Source organism: Microcaecilia unicolor, chromosome 11, assembly GCF_901765095.1.
Source record: "Microcaecilia unicolor chromosome 11, aMicUni1.1, whole genome shotgun sequence".
NCBI classification, from domain to species: Eukaryota; Metazoa; Chordata; class Amphibia; order Gymnophiona; family Siphonopidae; genus Microcaecilia; species Microcaecilia unicolor.
Genome location: NC_044041.1, coordinates 83,816,612 through 83,833,484, shown reverse-complemented (window position 1 = coordinate 83,833,484; position 16,873 = coordinate 83,816,612). Strand labels below are relative to the sequence as shown.

Below are 16,873 nucleotides of genomic sequence, written 5' to 3'. Positions count from 1 at the left end.
AACCTGTCCCTTTCAAGAGCCAGGCCATAAGCGAGAATGGAACCGGGTCGGGCATTACGATAGGGCCCTGCACCAACACCACCGACCCGTCCAACCTCAGGGGACCCTTGATCGCCAGCCGCATTAGATCGCCGAACCACGGACGACGTGGCCAATACGGAGCCACGAGGATCACCGTGCCGACGTATCGCTCTATTCTTTGAACTACGCGCCCCACTAGAGGCCAAGGAGGGAACACGTACAACAGTTGACGCGGTGGCCACGGAAGCACCAGAGCATCGATCCCCTCGGACCGAGGGTCCCGCCTCCGACTGAAGAACCTGGGCACTTGAGCATTGCTGGCTGTTGCCATAAGATCTACCACCGGCAGTCCCCACTCCATCACCAGCCGATGAAACAGCGGACGATGCAGCGACCACTCTCCTGGATCCAGAGTGTGCCTGCTCAGAAAGTCCGCCTGGAGATTGTCCACTCCGGCCACATGACCTGCGGAGAGACTCTGCAGATGAAGCTCCGCCCACTGCATCAACTCTGACGTCTCCTCGGCTACATCGCGACTCTTTGTGCCCCCCTGATGGTTTACGTAAGCTACCGCCGTGGCATTGTCGGACAGAACTCGAACTGCCTTCCCGGCGAGAAGATACTGTAGGGCCTGCAACGCCAACCGGATCGCCCGAGTCTCGAGCCGATTGATTGACCAGAGGGCCTCCTCCGGTAACCAGAGACCCTGTGCCACCTGACCCAAACAATGTGCTCCCCAGCCTGCCAGACTGGCATCTGTGGTCACCACAATCCAATCCGGAGAATCCAAGGGCATCCCTCTTTCCAGATTCGGAGTATGAAGCCACCACCGCAGACTGGTTCGCACCGCCTCCGGCAAGAATAGTCTGACCTCCAAACTCAGACTGCGGAGACCAACGATCCAACAGCGCTGACTGCAACTGCCTCATGTGAGCTGTGGCCCACGGCACCACCTCTAATGATGCCGCCATCAGCCCCAAAATCTGAAGATACCCGTGAGCTGACGGGGACCGCTTGGCAGAAAACTGACGGATCAGCCCCTGAATCTTGGCAATCCGAACGGGCGGCAGAAACACCAGGCCCCGCACCGTATCGAAACGAACCCCCAGATATTCTAGGGATTGAGACGGAACCAGATGACTCTTGACACTGTTCACCACCCAGCCGAGCGACTCCAAAACGGATACTACCTTCGCTGTTGCTTCCGCACTCGTCTGATAGGATTTGGCTCGAATCAGCCAATCGTCGAGATATGGGTGAACCAATACTCCTTGCTGCCGCAAAGCCGCCGCCACTACCACCATAACCTTGGAAAAAGTACGCGGCGCCGTAGCCAGACCGAACGGCAGAGCACAAAACTGAAAGTGATGTCCTAGAACCGCAAAGCGAAGAAACCGGTGATGCGCCTTCCGAATGGGAATATGCAGATAGGCTTCCGTCAGATCCAGAGAAGTGAGAAATTCTCCCGACTGAACCGCTACTATAACCGACCGTAACGTTTCCATGCGAAACGAGGGAACCTTCAACGCCCCGTTGACTCGTTTTAGATCTAAAATAGGCCGGAAGGAATCCTCCTTTTTGGGAACCACAAAATAAATCGAACAACAACCGGTCCCCCTCTCTGTAACCGGCACCGGAACTACAGCCCCTAAATCTATCAACCGCCAGAGAGTCTGCCGAATTGCCCTGGCCTTGAGCCGAGAGCGGCATGGGGAGGCTACAAAGAAATCTGGCAGAAACTCTTCGAACTCCAAGGCGTACCCGTCTCGCACCACTTCGAGGACCCACTGGTCTGTCGTGATATGGGCCCACCTCTGATAAAACTGACTCAACCGAGCACCTACTCGCACCAGAGGCTGGACCCGCAAACCTTCATTGAGAAGCACGACCGGAGGACAGAGCTCCCCCCGAGACCTCTCGTCCTCCTCGACGACCCCCATGAAAGGGCTGAGTACGCTGAAAATATCTGCCTCTAAACGCCGCACTGAACCTACCTGGCCTATAGCGCCGGGCATCCTTCAAACGAGCACGCCCTGACATGCCGCGACCCCCTGCTCTAGGTCGCAATTCTGGCAACCGCGGAATCTTAGCCTCCCCAAGACCACGCACCAATTTATCCAACTCTTCTCCAAAAAGCATGGACCCTTTAAAGGGAAGCGAACACAACTTGGATTTAGAAGCCGCATCCGCAGTCCATCCACGAAGCCACAGGGCCCGACGAGCTCCAACCACCAAAGCCATATTCTTCGCCGAAGCCCTCAACAAATCATAACTAGCATCTGCCAGAAAGGAAGATCCAATCTCCAACTTGGCTAACTCCTGCACCACGGAAGCCCTGTCCAGCGCGGGACCATCCAGAAGCTTTTCAGCCCAACGGAAACACGCCCGAGCCACTAGACCTCCACATAGAGCGGCTTGCAGAGACAAGGCCGAGAGATCAAAACTTCGCCGAACAAAAGACTCCAACTTCCTATCCTGAGGGTCTCTGAGGGCAGTCCCCCCATCAACCGGGATGGCAGTAGCTTTGGTGACTGCCGTCACCACCGCATCCACTGTAGGAGATTTAAAAGAATCCCTATCCTCTTGGGGAATAGGATAAAGTCTCGCCATCGCTTTAACCACCCGACAGGCTGAATCTGGAGAGGACCACTCCTGTAAGATCATATCCCTCAGATCCTGATTCATAGGGAAAGAACGAGAAGCCTTACGAATGCCCTTAACCAAAGGGTCTATCTGCTTAACCTCCGCTACAACCGGCTCAGGAGCCTCAAACCTAAGTGTAGACATCACTTGATCAATGAGCTCTGGAAGCTCATCCCTAGGAAAAATCCTTACCACCGAGGAATCCTCCCCTGGGAAGGACCCCTCCTCTTCAGGATCAATATCTAAAGGGAACTCATCACCCAATCCACTACCCTCATCTTCCGAGGGAGGGAAAGACAAAAAATCAGGATCCTCCACATAGTCTAGCCGTGGGCGCTTGACCCCCAAAGGAGCTGCCCCCTTCTGTACATCCGGCTGAGAAGCACCTGCCTGCCAGGCCTGAAACATCGACCAGACAAACTCCGGTGGAAATCCCATAGCCCCCGAAGGCCCTGGAGAGCACCCAACATTCTGTCCCGGGCCCTCCACCACCTGCTGGGCCGGGATCGCCAGAGGAGCCGAATCCAAGATGGCGGCGGTTCCCGCCAAAATCTGGACCGCCGCCACCGCACCAGAACCTGAGTCAGACCCCGGGAGGCCCTTACTGCCGCCCAAAACCTCAGCAGACAAAACCGGAGGGGAAGAGAGAGAATGCTTAGGCTCACCGCAAAACTTGCACGGAGCTCCGGGCGTTTCAATCCCCCGACGCGCGCAGGAACGGCAACGAGCCGCCTTTCCCGCCGACATCGCTAAAACTTAAAGCGGTACACACACAAACCGCCAAAATCGCCCCAGCTCTACTCCCTTCCTCAAAACCACACTAAAACCCTTGCCAGCCCCCAAAATGAGAAACAACAAAATGTTCTGATGCAGAACAGCACTGTCTGCTGCTTGCTTTCCTCCTTTTACTCCTGTTTCTCTTTTTTTTTTTTTTTTCACACACACACAGCAAACAGCCCAGTTGCTATATACTGACAAGGGCTAAGGCTCTCAAGGTTCCTGTAGCACAGGAGCCGAGGCACCAGGCTACCTTCACACAAGGTACAGCAGGGGCAAAACCCGGACACGGGTGCAAACCCCTAGGGGAACAGGGAGCCCCACCGGACCCGCTTCCCCGAAGCACAAATTCTGAGTACAGGGTACTAAAATCAGAATCTCTAATCCTACCAGACCAGACTGACTGCTCAGGCTGCACGTCTACCCTCTGCTGGAGACTGAGATTTACTGGCTGCTTGGGGGTTGGCTGCTGGCTTATGCTTGGTTCAGTTTTTGTGTTCTCAGTCTCCCTCTGCTGGTAGGCGTGCATAACCCAAGCGTCTTGACCGGTCTGGAGGGTCGCTGAGGAAACAGAGGTTTAAAAGGAAAACCTTAAAGGACACTAGAAGAAAAACAGTCCAAAAAGAGAACCTACGAGAGCTGAAAGATTAAGATTGTGAGTGGAAGAGGATTTCGGCCTGTCAGGTGAAGGAGACTAAGAACTTTAAAGTAAACGAGAACTTCCAAAAAGACGAGGCCGTATCGGACCTCAGAAACAGGAAAAAAACTGCAATCTGCAGGAGAAGAGAAAAGAGTAATCCTATATGAAAAACCAGCAAAAAATGAACTGCCGCATAGAAAGAACTACTGAAGCAGAGCCAAAACCTATGACCAAATAAAGCCTGGTATGGAAGAAAGATGGAAATTTTTTTTTTTTTTAATAGTGAGTTGACGGAAGAAACGCATATAGAAGGTTGAAAGACCCCTGCTAAACGATAGTGCCTATCCCTATCTCCGTCAAGACTGTTGCTGAATGGAATAAGCAAGAAATGTTCGTGAGCCTAAAGGCCAAAAGAGATAGACCTGAAGTGTTGGCGTGAGGAAGTAAGGCAGAAAAGATGAGAGTCCATTCACCTGAATGCAGGATGAGACAACTAACAAAAAATGACTTGTAACGTTTCGACTGCCGCCACATGGGCGGCTGAAAAGACAGTTAAGCGAATGTCTACCCCTCACTGACTACAAACGTAAGAGTATACTCTTAGCTCCTCCTTTGCGGATGACATAACCGATTGCCATGGCAAAGACCAACATAGCTCTCCCCGCCTTGCTTGTCAGTAGGGAAACAAAATTCACCTGAAGGGAAACGAATTGCTGTGGTCCCCCAGAAAAAAATATATACAAACAACTTCTGCCAAAAAATGTACTGCATGAAGCATCCCTATGAGGGAACTAAGGTTCTTGTGATAACTATAAGATACTTAAAAAATGCGATTGATGGCCCTGAGATTCCAAATAGGATGAAGGAAAAATTCCTTCTTGGGAACTAGAAAGTAAAATTGTACTCTGCAGAATAGAGTGAGGAAATGACCAAAGGCCCAAGGTCCCCAAGAAAAAATATAAACTGGGTTGCTTGCAGAGGAGACGAAAGACTCTGCGTCAATCTGACCAACCAATGAGAGAAAATTAGAGATATCTGATGAGAGATCAAATAAGAGGCCTGGCTACATTCACCACCCAGAGACTGAAAGAAATGCACCACCCGGTGCGTGACCTGAGAGCTCTGCTGATAAGACTTTCTCCAATTAACCAGTCATCTAGGTAAGGATGAAACGAGGATCCCTTGTTCCATGAGCGGCGCTGCGACTACGACCATAAGATAGGAGAAAGTGTGCGTAGCTGCCGCGAGACCAAATCGTAAAGCGCAAGAATCTGCAATGAACCTGCCGAATATGACTTGACAAGTAACATATGCACCCCTGCCCTAGATTTTCAGAGCCTCAACCATAAGCTTTCAACCTCAAACACTATTTTATTTAATCTCTTGATATGCTACTGAACATACTAATACCTTCAAAAACCCAGTACTTTGCAACAAGTCTTAAGTAACATCGCTGCAAATTAAATTCTTATCTAGACTGGACCTCAGTAGCGATTTCTTTCATATGAGGTACACAGCCTCATGACTCGCTCAATTCATCATCGGTCCCATCAAAAGCTCTAACATATTTGAATATACTCTTTCTTTATTTAATCAAAAGTTTGCATGGGTTATATCTCAATTGTTCTTCTAAATAACATCCGAGTCAAATAACATCTCAGTTAAGACTTTCTTGATCAGGACCTTAGTCGACATGGGCCATGTTTCACCTGTACTGTTACCGTTTTCTAGGGCACAGTCCTAGAAAAATGTAAGATTTGCCAGATAAATAGGCACTTTGTAGGTGCATTATTTTAATATATTTAAATCTAAGTTAAAAATTATTTATGTAATCTCACATTTTCTAGGACCATGCCCTGAAGCAGCACAGGCAAAACATGGCCAATATCGGCTAGGGTCCTGATGAAGAGAGTCTTACTGAGATGAGTTATTTGACTCAGATTTTATTTAGAAAAGCAACTGAAATATAATCCATAGAAACTTTTGATTTAAATAAAGAGTACATCAAATATGTTAGAGCTATTGACAGGACCGATGATGAATTGAGCGAATCATGAGGCTGTGTACTTCATGTGAAAGGAGTTGGTACTGCGGTCCAGTCTAGATAATTTAACTTGCAGTGATGGTACCTACTTAAGACTTTGGGTTGTTGAAGGTATTATATATTGATACTCCGCTTTTTCACAGAGTGTGGTCAAAGCCTGAAATGCCTTCCCGAGGCAATTGGTAGAGACAAAAAACAGTGACAGAATTCAAAACGGCGTAGGATGAACACAGAGGATAAAAAAAACAAACTTAAAATGGCTGCGTGTGTGTGGATGTGTTGAGAGACGCTTAGGCCCTGATGCTCAAAACATTGGTGCTGTTCCGAATAGCACTGTAAAAAATACCGCCAGAACAGCGCAGAAGAACGCCCTAATGCTCAATGCTAATGAGATACAAATATAGGCACGATCATAGCACAGAAAAGTTCCGTGGTAAGCTCAGCTCCTATGCGCATGGGCCTGGTAAAACCAAATTTCTGCGGCCTACATACATGCATTTTTAATTCATTTATTTTTTAGCTTGGACACTTACAGCCTAACGCCTGCTCTGGCCTGGCATTATTTTTTGCAGCTGTAAAAGCAGTTTTGTTTCAGACGCTATTTTCTGAGCATTAGGGAGTAATACAAAATGACCTCATTTACATTAACTTAACTACATTTGCATGCTATCTGTGCTAATGCTTGGTGTACTCGTTTCCCACGCAAGACCACTCTAAACATTCTGCGCAGGCAAATGCACGCGCTAGTATGATGCTAATGGCCTCTAGCACCTGCATTTGCTTTTTTTTTTTTTAAAGTATTTTTATTAAGTTTTCAACAAATAAAATACAACTGCTTATAACAACATCTATTTCACCTTCTTACATGTTCCAACCTCCCTCCCTTCCCTCCCCCTCCGCATGTATCATTGACATTGACCATAATGTCCACATTTTGTTGTTTGGATTCAGTTCGATATCAAGAAGTTACTATTATTTTTGGTGTGTCTAGATCCACACCCGCTGTCCGCCTCCATGTCGAATATTTGTCCCACTGTTTATAAAATTGCGTAATCCGTCCTGACTTTATCGCTGTCATTTTAGACATTTGATAAAGATAGTCCATCTTGTGTGTCACCTTCATCACTGGTGGCATCGTGGGCTGCTTCCACGCCGATGCCAATGTAATTTTTCCAGCGACTAGCCACAACGATGCCAACCGGTGTGTTGCCATTGGGATGTTTGCTGGTTGAAAATGTAGTAGACATGTCTCTGCCTTGAAATCATATGATTTCCCTATGATTTTTTCTAGCGTTTGGATTAATTCACGCCAGTAATTCTGTGCCTTAGGGCACGTCCACCATATGTGTGTCATATCACCCTTCTCTTCGCAACCCCTCCAACACCATCCATTGCCTTTCTTATACATTTTTGCTATTTTGTGAGGAGTCATGTACCATTGGTAAAGCATTTTATATCCACTTTCTATCAGTGAGCTGGAGATAGAAACTCTTAGCATATTCCTCAGTGCCTTGTCCCACTTGCTAGTATCATGATTTATCTTTAAATCTTTCTCCCACCTTTGGGTGTAATATGTTAGTGGATTATTATATGATCCCAATGCTTTGTATATCCGTGATATGCATCCTCTTTGATAACTTCCTCCCATTGCTATCTCTAAGGCAGTGTCGTCTATGCTCAATTCCTTTTTTGCCCTCCTATTTACATAGTCGTGGATTCTAGTGTAGTGATAGTAATGTGACCCTGGGAGATCATATTCTTCTTGTATTTCTGCAAATGGAATCATAGTCCCTTCTTCCCATAGTTGATTTAAAGCCTCTAATCCCTTATGTTTCCAGATCTTAAACACATTATCAGCTATCCCTATAGGGTTTCTCATTGCTGTCTGTATCTTCATACGCCTAAAGTATTTCCTTCCTGGGAAAAATTTTTGTCTTAGGGTATTCCAAGTTTGTAAGGGAAATCGTATTGCCAGTGGCGCCCCTCCTATATATGTTAATAGTTGTCTCTGCGTGACCCATAGTATTGTATCTAAGTTCTTCATATCCATCCAGTGTTGCTCTATTTGTATCCAGGGCTTTAAAACTTTGGAACCCCATGCCACCAGCACGCGTAATTGGGCAGCTTGATAGTATTGAATGAAGTTGGGTACTCCCATGCCCCCCCTGTCTTTATGTTGAAAAATAATGGCTGCCCTTACTCTAGGTGGTTTGTGTTGCCATATGTAAGCGAATACTTTGCGATGTAAGCGACGAAAAAATTGTTTAGGAATCGGTAGGGGCAGTGCCATGAATAAGTATAAAATCTTTGGCAAGATTATCATTTTTATTGCTGATATCCGTCCCAGCCATGATAGTTCCAATCCTTCCCACCTTTCCAACTCCTGGAATAATTCATGTATTTTATAGGGAAAATTTGCCTCAAATAGATCTGTTATTTTAGCTGTTAGATTGATCCCCAAGTATCGCAGTGATCGGGTAACCCAGTGGAACGCATATTTTTGTCTCAGTGACTGTTTCGTCTCTTCAGATAAGCCCACCCCCATTATCTCTGATTTGTCCATGTTCACCCGAAATCCCGACAACCTCCCATATTCTTCTAGACTCTTCATTACCCCTGCCAATGACTCTTGAGCTCGGGTTAGTGTAAGCAAAATGTCGTCTGCAAACAACATTATTTTGTAAGTTTCCGCCCCTAGTGTCAGACCATGTATACCCATATGTTGTCTAATGTTTTGGGCCAGCGGTTCTATTGTGAGTGCAAATAGTAATGGGGATAATGCACACCCCTGACGAGTACCCCTGCCTAAGTGTATTAATTCAGTGATCGAGCCATTAATTCGTAATTTAGCTATGGGGTCAGCATAGAGTAATGCTAGCCATGACATGAATCGTCCCGATATACCCATCTGTTCTAGTACTGAGAACATAAATGACCATCGGACACGATCAAACGCCTTTTCGGCATCTAGAGACAATAGCAGTGTTGGTTGTTTCGTGTCCCCTGCTTCATGAATGAGATGGATCGCTCTCCGTATATTATCGAATGTTTGTCTCCCTTCTATGAACCCAGTTTGGTCAGCGTGGACTAACTTTGATATCACCTGTTGTAATCGGTGGGCTAGGATTTTTGTAAAGATTTTATAGTCTGACCCTAATAGTGAGATTGGTCTATATGACCCACATCTCTGTGGATCCTTTCCGGGTTTCAATAATAGTGTTATAGTTGCCAATCGCCATGAATATGGCAACTCTGGTTGAGCGTCCATTTCGTTAAATACTCGAACCAATACAGGGGCCAACAAATTACTGTATTTTTTATAGTATTTATTTGTGTACCCATCTGGGCCCGGGGCCTTCCCGTTCGGCAAATTCCGGATGGCCCACTGCACTTCTTCTAGGGTGATTGGGCGGGATAGTATCTCTGTTTCCCCTCCTGTCAATTTGGACAACTTTGTCTGGTTCAAATATTGATAGATTTCTTGTAGTGTTGTTGCGTCCTCAGCCTGGTATAATCCCTGGTAGAATTTATGAAAGACATCTTTGATGTCTTCTAATTTAGTGTGTACTTTCCCTTCGTCTGCATGAATTGTGTGTATATATGAGTTTAGAGCACGTTTTTTCAATTTATGTGCTAATAATCTCGATGTTCTGTTGCCAAATTCGAAATGTGTTTGTCTGACCTGTTGTAGTTGCTCCGCTACTTCCGCTAGTTGTATTTCTCTCAGAGCCAGTTGTATGGCATGTATGCGATTTTTATCCTCTTTTGACAGTGGTTGCCGTTGAGCATGCAAGGTTAAATCCAGTAATTCCGTATGTAAGGCTTGTGTTTGAATATTTGTTTGTTTCCTAAGATATGCTTGTATCGCTATTATTTTCCCCCTAATTACTGCCTTTAGGCCCTCCCATAGTATCTGGGTTGTAACCTCCCCATTATCTCCTGCATTTGCTTTTGAACATCGGGACCTTACTCTGGCTGTGATGAACTAGGGCCGGTGCTGAGCAGACTTGTACAGTCTGTGTTCCGTATATGGCAATCCGGTTTAGGATGGGTTGGAAAGGCCTTGACACCAACTTCAGTGGCTGGAACTTGAGGACAGTGTTGGGCAGACTTTTACAGTCTGTGTCCTGGCAAATGACAAGACACATAGGCCGGAGTGGGCTTCGACAGTAACTCCAGTAGTTGGAGCGCAAGGACAGGGCTGGGTAGACTTATATGGTCTGTGTCCCAGAAACACCAAAGAAAGACCATGATCAAGTATTTTACATCACATTCATTGTTGGTTTAATCATGAATTGATAACGAGTGTGACAGTTGGGCAGACTGGATGGACCGTTCAGGTCTTTATCTGCCATCACTTACTATTTTACCATATATAAAAATAAATTAAATCAAATAAAAACAATCACACAATAAAAGAAAAAAAAAAAAGAGATTCCTCCAATAGGACCTCAGTCCAGAGACATAGCCATGTGCTAAACAAAGCTCAGAGTCACATCATTAAGTCGATCTCTGGGCAGTAGCTAATGTAGGCAAGAGAGAAATCATGAAACACCTTACCACATCTGTGGCCCGTACATTGGGCTGGTGTTTTTTAAGCCAAGTTGTTTTGTACTGGTCCAGTTTCTGACCCTGGTACTTCACAGATGCCCAGCCACACCCTGATTTCTTGGCTGGGTTCACCAGCTTCTTGCAGTGAGTTGCCCAGGCACTGGGAGAATTAAAGATTTGTCCTGTCTCCTGCCACTGAATCTTTCCATCTGGTAAGAGGTCACCAATAAATTTCTTGCCCTAAGAAAAGCCAAGAGAAAAAAAAAAGGGACACGTAGAATAAAATCCTCTAACTACTTAGTTCTCATCAGACAAAATATAATTAATGCTTTTCTACATGGAATATATTTCTCCAGTTTTCATACTACATTTAAGAGTATTTGAAAAGCTTATGGGGTAGTGGGAGCAGGGTCTCCAAATAGGCTAGTTTTGTGCATACTATAACAGCAATGAGCATCACCCATGTTAAGCCAGGGTATGTTGGGTATGACTGTAATCTCCTAAATTCATTACTTGTGCTTGTAACTATCAAAGACAGCTTCCTGCTACAATTCAGAGAACGAGAGCCCGATATTTAGCCCACAGTGGTAAACGGCTTGTAAACTACTCACCAGCTGATATAATGCCAGATATTCAATGCTGGGGTATGTCTGGCTTCCGGCACTGAATATCTGCAGTTACCCAGAAGGTAACCGGGAACATTCCTGCTGTCCTAACCTTATCTATATACTTAAGCTAGCAGACTGAAAATCACTGCTAACTGGCTACGTTGTGGCTCTGCCTAAACTCCTCCCCTAACCTAGCCAGTTAGGGAATGCCCACTTCGAGCCCATATGCAGCGGCACTACCCAGTTAAGTACTGCCGAATACTGGTGGCTGATCAGCTCAGAAGGGTTTAACCAGGCAGGATCCTCTCTTGCCCGGTTAAACTCCTTTGAATATCGGGCTCATAGACCACTTTACAAGTGCACTTGATCATGGCTAGTGGTACAAAACACAACTGTGAATATTTCTGTATCTTTGTGCCACATTTTGGATTTATTGGTACTTGAAGATGGTCTGTCTCTCCATGCACTGTCGTCTATAAGGGGAGATTTCTGAACCCAAAGTTTCAGGTGGACTTACTGTCTAAGCTGGTGAGAGATTCACTTCTGGCTAGCCACGTTTAACCTCAGGCTTTCCTGGTTTTGCATACCTTATGGAAGGTTCCCTGCTGGATTTCCAAAAACAGAATAAGTCATGATGACATCCCTGTTCTATAGCAGCATAAAACTGATTCCCCCAGCCATGAAAGCCCATTTTCATGATGCAGAGGCTTAGGAAGCAACTGTCAACCTTCCTGTCCAGCGAGTCAAATTCAATGGCTTCTCTAGGGTGCTACAAGGTGAGCATCTGGCTTTGTGTTCCTTACCAGATAGTAAATGGACAGCTTTCCCTCCCCAGGCTCAATCAAGCCATCTTTCAGAAGCACTCGTAGTGTGATCCCCCGCCGGGTCAGGAAGCAACCACGGCTGCTGGACACTGGCTTCCCAGGCTGTTCATTCTCAGGATCTTCTATGCTTGCCTCCAGCTCCTCCTCTTCCTCCAATGCTTCCTCACCTCCAGGGGACTGTGAATCCATGGCTTGGAGCAAGAGAATAAGAAAATTAGGATGGGGAACTCACTTGAACACAGAAATAGAGAAAAGATAAATCTAACTTGGAAATTATTGCATAAATATTCCATAAATGATCAGGTAGGATAAATTATGAGCAAGGCATCCAGCATCCTAAACATTCAGGTCCCAAGTTACTAAGGCAATGGATCCCAAACCTCCTGGGTGCTCCCCAACCAGTCAAGTTTTCAAGATATCCACAACGAATATTCATGAGATTTGTATGCTGTACAGCAGGGATGGGAAACATCGGTTCTCGGGGGCCGTAACCCACTCAGGTTTCCAGGATTTACATTGTAAGCAAATAGATCTCATGCATATTCATTGGGGAAATCCTGAAAATCCAACTGGGTTGCAGCCCTTGAGGACCAAGATTTCCCACCCCTGCAGTAGAAGCCATGCATGAAAATCTCTCATGAAATTTTCTGATTGGCTATCCTAAAACCTGACTGGCTAGGGAGTCCCCGAGAGGTTTAGGAACCACTGTACTAAGGTTTTATTTTCATTTGATATCTATAGCAGTGGTTCCCAACCCAGTCCTCGGGGCACCCAGCCAGGTATTCAGGATATCCACAATAATTTGCATATTTATTGTGAATATCCTGAAAACCTGGCTGGCTATGCACGAGGACTCAGTTGAGAACTGCTGGTCTATGGGAAAAGAAACGTTTTAGCAAATTATGGCCTTACTCTGGAGAAAATCAGTGCATGGGTTCCTTACATCAGGCTATTATAACACTTGTCAAAAATTCTGATTAGAAAATTAATACTCAAAAAGCAACTTTCAAAGAACATGCCTATGTGGAAAGTCTGCAGATATTTTTTACTTCCAGACTTTACCTCAGTTTTCAAAATGAAGTTTCCTTTTGAAGCTTGACTTGGTTTGTGTGGATACTGGATACCTTTTCCATAAAATCTCATGTACAGCTGTAAGCCTTTGGTAACACTTTCCTGATATACACATTAGCTATTGTGCAATTTTCAAAAGCCCATTTTTCTGCACATAAATCCCTATTCTATGCCTTTGCAGATTGCCCTAGTGGGTCATATCAAGAAGGCCCTTGGACACTTACTAAACACCTGAAGTCAATACTGGCTGTGCCAGAGATAACACCAGCAATAAATCACATAAACAGCACAAGAAAAGTTTTCAAAAATCCCCATGACCCAAACCAATACCAACTAAAAAAAAAAAAAAAAAAAGTCAGCATCCCTTTTATTAAAGAGATAGTCCCCACACACTTTATTTACTTCATCTAATTCAATTATATGATAAAAATGTTCAGAGGGGTAACAATGTTGAGGGGGGAGTTTTCAACGTGGGCTATCGTTAAGATATTATAACTTGGACTTTATAGTTAATTTCCTGAGGTATGAACTTTTGCGGACAAGAGTTCTCATCAGGTGCATCTGACTAGACTCTTGCCCTCGAAAGCTCATGTCCCAACAAACCAGACTTCATCCTAATTTCAAAATAGTTTGTGACTGATAAATTTAGGAGGGAGGCGGAGACTTGCACAGGTTGATGAATGTTAATTAAAACACTGCTAGTGGATGTCAAAGATACCAAGTCACACGCCGAGCAACCCTCGTCATACACACTCGGGGATCGGCCTCCCCTCCCCGTGGTCTGCCATCTCTCCCTTTGTCTTCCGCTCTCTTCGGTCTAACATGTCACCCTAAACTGTCAAACCCACCAACAATCCCACAGCTTTCCTTCTCCGGTGCCCCGACCCCTATAATACACAACTTCTCTCTCCCTGGGAGGCCTCCCTCCCGCCTTACCGGAAACAGGAAGTTGCGTCAGAGAGCAGGACACCGGAGCACGGGTTTTGTGGGAATGGTTGTAAGCACCGCCCAAGGAGGTTTTAGTAAGACCAAATCGCTTTTATGATTGGCTGCATGAGCGTATCCAAGAAGGTTGCTTGAAAGCAGGAGGAGACGGAGTGAGCCTATCTAGTCCATCATATGGGCTGAAGCCAGCCAGTAGCCTGTGCTTGTTGCCGCTTTGCTACACCTAAACCAATAGCAAACGCTATTGAAACAATAGCAAAAGATTATTAAGAAATAAAAGACTGCCTAGGCAGCTGTTGAATGTATTTGAAAGCTTCTCATATCTAGATATAAGTATCACGAAATAAACATTGAATATCGCTGAAATAGATTAAAAAATTGTTGTGGTTGGTAGAAACAGCACCTATAAACTCTGTATTTTGTGTTCATTTCTCAATACCGTTCAATGCAATACACTAATGGCTAAATCGCAGTGAGGATATCCTGTTTCCTGATGGGTTCATTCATCATAACTGTTGTAATCTGCCTAAATGGAAGTAAAATTAAACTCTCATTGGGACATATAGAATCACATCTTCACCTGGTTGTTTTGTAAAATTTTACATTTTAGATATGAGGCAGCCATGGGCATAATTATATATACATAAGAAATGATATTAAAAGCTTGAAGTTTGAATTCTCTTCAGTCCTGCAGGTAAAGGAATGCAGGCTGGTTCAGATTACTAGAAGTCTAGTTTGCCGGGCTGGGTTAGAAAGGTCAGAGACAGGAATTTCTTTCACCCTGGTGAATGATGAAAGCTAGCTCAACATCTGTATATTATTAGGCATGCTGAGCAGCCTTTGTAAGCTCTGGCATGAGCCAGATATATTGTAGTTTACAAGATAGAAAATACTATTTAGAGAGAGAGGCAATAGATTAGTATTTACAAGTTTTTGATATTTAGAATATGTCTTATAAGGATGCTCATTTTAGAATATGTTTACTCTGTGTAGTTAAATGTAGAATACCTTTTTAAATCTAATGTTACTCTCTGCTGTATTTTCTAAGCAAAGACTGCAGTGAAGAGGCCAACATGTGTTTTGAGTTTTCTGTGGTCCTAGCAAGTTCTGTGTATAAGCTGATAGGTGAAAAAGGTCAGGAAAAGTCTTGATTAATTATAGGTAACTGTAGGAATAGTCCTGAAAGTATATCTGTATGCTATTAAGTAAGACTGACTTTTGACCTCTTTAATGAATGCCAGAGTCCAGTAAGCAATTTAAGCTATAGCTGAGAAATCAATCATGATGAGAATATAAGAGTTCTAGTGCCATATTGTCTGGCTTGAGGGGCCCCAGGTTAGAGGTCAGTTTGAGGAATACCAAACCTATGTAACTGATATTTCAAAAGTAATGATTGGTTGAGGCAAAGTGACCAATCTATTCCTTAACCAATTGGAGAGTAAGGGGGGGCTAGGCTAGGAGGGGGATAGAAACTGTATTTAAGTAAGAGCAGAAGCAGTTTACGTCAGAAGAAAGGAAGAAAGCTGGAAGACAACAGGAGAGACAGCAGAAGAGAAGCAGCTGAGACAGAAGCCACATGATACAAAAGAGCTGAGAGAAAGAGAAGAGAGCTAGAACTGATGTCCTGCTTTGTTTGCTGGCAAATAAAGAAGATTTCTCTCTCATACTGGTGTGTGCTGTCTGACTCCTGAAGTATCACAAATTCCTATCTCAATTCCTGCAACAATTCTTGGTGGCAGCGGTGGGATGAATCCTGCATTAATCCCAGCACCCAACTGACTGGAGAACATTCGCCGGGTATGTATTCTGTATTTTGTATTGTAATTCTAGCTAGAAAATTGTAAATCAGCCCCTCAAAAATTGAGGAAGGAGAGCCTGATCAACTCTCAGCGAAGGCCCTAGTACCTTCTAGTCGCGGGGACTAGAAGCGAAAACGCTTGAGCTTATCTGTATCTGAGAAATCTGAAATTGTTGGGTGGGATTTTCTGTATGGAATGTGTGATGCGTGAATGATTAACTGAGTGCGGACTTCTTATAGCTGCGTTTTCAATTAACGCGAGTTCAATTGACCAGCAACGGAAGGAAGCGATTGTTGTTTGTTCTACCCTTTTGTTTCCGGATCTGCGGACCCCTTACCGCAAATCCAAAAACTCCCTCCCTTTTGTGTGTTGTAACTGTAAGCATTATGGGTGGGACATCATCTAGACAAATTGCTACCCCCCTAGATTGTATGCTTAAGAATTTTAAAAAAGGATTTTTAATTAATGACTATGGACAGACTTTAAGCTCAAGTACTTTAAGAACCTTGTGTGAAGTTGAGTGGCCATCTATGGGAGTGGGGTGGCCCCCTAGTGGCATCTTAGATATTGAAGTAATCCGGAAGGTCTACAGCATAGTTGTAGGAGAACCAGAATATTCTGAACAACTCCCTTATATAGATTCCTGGGACAGCCTTGTGACTGACCCTCCCTCGTGGTTGAAAACTTATATGGGATCCCCAGTAAAATTCATGTTAGGCCAAGTTCAAAGAAAGATTAGAAAATCTAAACTAGAAGAGGGAAAGAGCCCTAGGGAGCCTACCACCCAATCGGTGGCTTCCGCCCCTACCCTGTCTGAGAAACCCATACTCTCTGATGACCCCTCAGACCTTGAGCCACCACCTTATGGCCCATTGTTGGGGTTCCGTGCCACCCCTAGAGATCCACGCCGCCCAGCCCAAGCCTCTCCAGCACAGGCTTCTCCGGATAGT

At 45.0% G+C, this 16,873-nt stretch overlaps 1 protein-coding gene across 4 annotated transcripts in view; it reads right to left on the bottom strand.

Annotated features, from left to right (window-relative positions):
• Positions 1 to 14,191, bottom strand: part of MPND (MPN domain containing) — a 35,776-nt gene extending 21,585 nt beyond the window's left edge. Inside the window, exons 1-3 of one of the 4 annotated variants that reach the window (XM_030217338.1) lie at positions 14,116 to 14,191; positions 12,088 to 12,299; positions 10,686 to 10,916 (exon numbers count right to left, since the gene is read on the bottom strand). In XM_030217338.1, the coding sequence (XP_030073198.1) occupies positions 10,686 to 10,916; positions 12,088 to 12,297 (441 nt within the window). In that variant the 5' untranslated portion in view covers positions 12,298 to 12,299; positions 14,116 to 14,191. The other 3 variants (XM_030217337.1, XM_030217340.1, XM_030217339.1) reach the window with 3 other exon arrangements.
• Positions 14,192 to 16,873: the final 2,682 nt, after the last annotated feature.